Here is a 5000-nt window from a genome sequence, read left to right on the forward strand (position 1 = left end):
ATAGTTGAAATTATTACAGGAACCTCGGTTATTTTGGACAGCCTGTTATTACTTACAAATTGCCAGGAACGGAATTTTCCTAGTAAAATCTGCACTAATTGTGGACAACCACCTCTTACTATTATGGACAACCATGATGAATATTATACTTAAATTCTAGGATACCCAAAATAAAAGATTTTAAAGAGAAATAACAGTTTATTAATATGAATTGATATCTGAAATTAGAAACGTCACCTGAAGCATTTATTTGAAAAACAAAGCGGTTCTGTAAATAACAATGTCAATGAGAATGATGCAGTTGACTATTGTCATTTACCAGTTGGTCAAAATTAGGTGTCAAGTTGCTTGTGCTGATTCTTAACACTGACTGAAGATTTGAGTCTGTGAGAAGTGATCGATTCTTCCCCTTGTTAATTTTCATGATGGAGAAAGTCTGCTCACATATGTAAGTTGATGCAAACAACACAAACATCTTTCTTGAAAATTTTTTTAGATTTTGAAACTTTTTTGAATGTAGAGAAGCATAAAACTCGACCAGTGGTTTACTTTCAAACATCATCTTTAAAGAATTGTCGGCTTGCAAATGAATCAGTTCTATCTGCAGTTCCTCGGTAGTTGTTTCAATGTCACAGGCAAGAGGTGAGTTAAGCAAATCGAACAGGCCTTCAACTGCCTTGAAATCAGCAAATCTTCTAATGAATTCCTTTTATAAAGCCATCAACTGGGAACTGTACTTGTCCGCTGATTCTTGTGTAACAGACTGTGTTTTCAGCAGAGGGAAGTGAATAAATTTTTGCTCATTCAGCTGCTTGGCAAAAAGTCCAAGCTTCCATTGAAGAGCTTTCACTTCCAGGTACAATTCATGATCAAATATACCTTTGCCTTGCAGTTTTGTGTTAAGTTCATTCAACTTCTGCATTATGTCCACAGCAAATGCAAAATCACAAACCCATTCGTCACTCTCCATTTCGTTTAAAAAGTCACAGGAGATGTCTTGCATTTTGAGAAACATAAGAATCTCTGCTTTGAGGTCCCATACTCTCTTAAGAACTTTTCCAATGCTTAACCAGCGGACATTTGTGTAGTACAGCACATCAGTAAAATCAGCCTCCACATCCTCCAAGAAACTTCGGAATTGCCTGTGTTTCAATCCCCGTGATCTTATTAAATTCACTGCACGCACCACAGTTCGATGACATGTTTGAGTTTTAAGATGACTTACAAAGGCTTTCTTGATGTATGATGCAGTGAAAAGACAACACACTGTGTAGTGGAAAATCTTCTTTGATTTTATCATTCAACAACTTCACAAGGCCGGAATGTTTACCGGTGAGTGAAGGAGCTCCATCGGTTGTAATGCTGGCCAGTTTATTTAGGGTTAATCCAGACCTGATTGAACTGTTAATGACACTGTTAAACAAATCTTTTCCAGTAGTAGTGTCTTTGAGAGACTCCATAGATAACAATTCCTCTGTAATTTCAAAGTTTTCGTCAATTCCTCTGATGTAAATGAGTAACTGAGCAGTATCCTGAATATCAGTACTCTCATCTAAAGCAATAGAAAACCACTGAAATCGACCACTGGCTGTTAACAGCTGTTCATGAATATTCACGGCAATTGCATCAATGCGACGAACAATAGTTCTTCGTGACAGGGAAATGGCTTCTACTTTTGACTTAACTTCAGGACACACAACGCTGACAGCATCAACCATACAATCTTTGACAAATTCTGCTTCTGCGAATGACTTGTTTTGCTTTGCAATTTTGTTGGCCAATATAAAACTTGCCTTTGTCGCGTTCCTTTGTAAAGAGGGAGTTTTATCAAGCACATTTTGCTGTTGCTTCAAACGTTTTGTCAGATCATTTGCTTTCTTTTGCAGTTCTTGTTTTGATAAATTGTGTCCAAAATTGGCGTGCTTCGTTTGAAAGTGGCGTATAGAGTCTATACTTTCTTTCCACCTAATACATACAAGCACACACACACATACACACACACACCAACACACACACACACAAGCATACATATATATATATATATTATATATATATATATATATATATATATATATATAACAGAGTTTGTGTGTCTGTGTGTGGTGCTTATGTTCCTTATGGATTCGAAAACTGAGTTGCCGATTTTGACGTAGAAGCTATCAAAAGATTCAGTAATCTTTCGGCTACCAACTATGCTTTTTGAACAACTCTTTTTTACAACAAAAATAACTTCGAAAACGTGGTCGGATCGCACAATTTTGAGATAATTTCCGGGCAATATTTGGATTTGCTTCTAATCTACGTTGCCAAACTTTATGTTTTTGATGTCGAAAAATGCAGCAATACATAAGGAGTGCTATGAGTGCACTTGTGATATACAAAACCCTATATGTCAACGGAAAATGTGAATAGAAATATTTTAATAATTACTGGGACATTTTCCGTCAATAATGGCCTTTGTACCACAACTAAACTGCCAATGTGAACGTCTTCAGTATTCCATGATTAAACAATTTCTTTGAAGTACCGTGATACTGTTTCTTTGCACAAAGCCCTAATTTTCAACAGAAAATTGACCAATGAACCGTGTTCTGGCATAATTGTGATCGTTTCTGACATTACTACCGAAAACAATTTGTCCATGTAGATTTTCTTGGTAGCAAATGACTCAGGAATGTAAAAGGAACGTTCTCAGGTTAAAATTCAATAAAATTTCCCGAAGGATTAACCACAGTAACAGCACGTGAAGCAATGACTGAAACCTTTCAAGTTTTTCTCTTTTTTTTTTTTTGCCTTTAACATTTTTCTCTTTATTCAACCCAATTTATGCAAAGTTGCTTATCGTTATTAGTATATATTCATGCCTATTATTCATTCCATAAGCTGTAAAGTCCGTAAAGATTATGCTACAATCTCCTTATTTTTCACAGTGGTTGAGCGTGTACTATAACATAGGTGGTGCGATGGAAAACAAATTTCTGACCTGATAACCTCAGTGAAGACAACAACAACACCACGCATCTATGCGAGGGCAAATTAAGGTCACATACGCACATGAGTCCGCCCACGGTGTGTGTCCTTTCATTGGTCGTGATGCACACCATGTTCACTGAGTGGCACAATTTCAAATCAATTTTTCCTTATCAGAGACATGTACTGCAATACCAGTTTTATATTTTCTACGGATTGCTTAGAGTCATAGTTACACCCACCGTTTACCCGCACTTGGTTGAATTTCTTCACTTTCACATTCAGAGCATTGGGCAGAAATCACATCACGTCTGTGCAGCCTGGCTGGCTACTCGATGCTCAGTCGGATTCCCTCGGTCCGTACCAGTTCCGAGGCGACGGATCGCCGCCGGTTGAACGCCTGCCGTGCGTCGCTTCGACCGACTCCATGCGAGGAGGAGCCAGGCGCACCGACGAAAGATCATCGATGATCTGACTATGTCAGCTTCTGTAGGCAGCTTGTTTCCCTTGTCAGCCCATTAAGATAATGCTTCTGTGGCTATTGAGTTAATTTGGCTCTTATTTCTAGCAATACTGGTGCGGATCAGTGCCTTTTATAAACTTTAGTGACGTATATATTTCTGCCTTTAGGTTGTAAAATTGCGAATAAGCCACCCATATCATTTATAATTTTCACTTTTACCGTTTATGAAATCAGCGACCGACCTCCTCGCGCTATCTCGCCTGACATTGTCGTCGGAGATGCTTTTGTTGTGCTTTTGGGCCAGATTGCTTCACTCACTCACAATATGTAAAACTGTTTCGTTTCTGCTCCCACGCATCTTACAAAAGGGCGATTCACTGCTCTTATCTATTTGGTGTAATTAGTTCTCAGAGCTTGTTCCTGGGCGCTACATATCAATGTCTCGGTGCCTCGTTTCAGATCACTTTTTCTTAGCCATCTCCAACTGTTGATCTTTGATCAACCAACTGTTGATTCGGACACATCATAAACAGTTGTCCGAAAATGTCATCACGGTATTATCAACCAATGAGACATGACTTTGTAGCTAGGACACTCTATAATGAAATCCATCGGAAGGATAACTCCGAGGACAAAGAAATAAGAACCCACAATATGGTAGAATCCATAGCCACTCATAATAAAAAGGAATAGTGGTGGAATGTACAAGTGAAGACCTCAACAAAATGTAAGCACAACAGACTTGATATAATGATTTGGGATAGAGAAGGGAAACTGTGCATAGTAGTGGAAATTAGCTGCCCAGCGGATGTTAACACAAAGTTGAAAATCAGTGAAAAAGAGAGCACCTATGCTGAACTATTGAGAAATCTGCAGTTACTCTATCCAGATTACAAGGCCAGGTTTGTGCCTTTATTTACTGGGGCCCTGGGATTTGTAACACACTGCCTAAATATCAATCTTGAGAAATTAGGCTTCTCAAAACCGGAAAGGAGAAAGCTAATTCGAAGACTACAGATCCAATCCATCACTGGAACTGTAAAAATCTGTAAAACTTTCCAGAAGTTTATCATTTAAATATATAAGAGCATGTCTAGATATGGAACTATATGCATGAAAGTACATACATAAAACATACATACATACATACATACATACATACATACATACATACATACATACATACATACATACATACATACAAACAAAGAAAAATACCCTGTTGTTGATGTTGAACTTCAATGAAGAAGCCTTGGATGTAGGTTACAAACCGGTTCTTTCTCTATTGGCAAGAAATCTTGAAATAAACTGAATAAAGACATACATGCATTCATACATACGTTCGTACATACATACATACATACATACATACATACATACATACATACATACATACATACACACATACTATATACATACATACCTATATTATGTTATATTTTGTGCAGTGTACGTTACAGAATCATTTAGAATGCTGTATTGCACTTTAAAAGACATTTGAATTATACAAATTTATATTTCACTAAAAACAGAAAAAAGAATTAGATAAATATTATGAGCAAAGCCA

At 37.3% G+C, this 5000-nt stretch overlaps 1 protein-coding gene across 1 annotated transcript in view; it reads right to left on the bottom strand.

The window, feature by feature from the left end:
* Positions 1-709: 709 nt before the first annotated feature.
* The window catches only part of LOC115214432 (general transcription factor II-I repeat domain-containing protein 2-like), a 77926-nt gene continuing 73635 nt past the window's right edge, over positions 710-5000 (bottom strand). Inside the window, exons 2-3 of the mRNA XM_029783628.1 lie at positions 1226-1888; positions 710-1176 (exon numbers count right to left, since the gene is read on the bottom strand). Of these exons, the coding sequence (XP_029639488.1) occupies positions 710-1176; positions 1226-1888 (1130 nt within the window). The remainder of the gene's footprint in view (positions 1177-1225; positions 1889-5000) is intronic.

Source organism: Octopus sinensis, linkage group LG7 (assembly GCF_006345805.1).
Source record: "Octopus sinensis linkage group LG7, ASM634580v1, whole genome shotgun sequence".
NCBI classification, from domain to species: domain Eukaryota; kingdom Metazoa; phylum Mollusca; class Cephalopoda; order Octopoda; family Octopodidae; genus Octopus; species Octopus sinensis.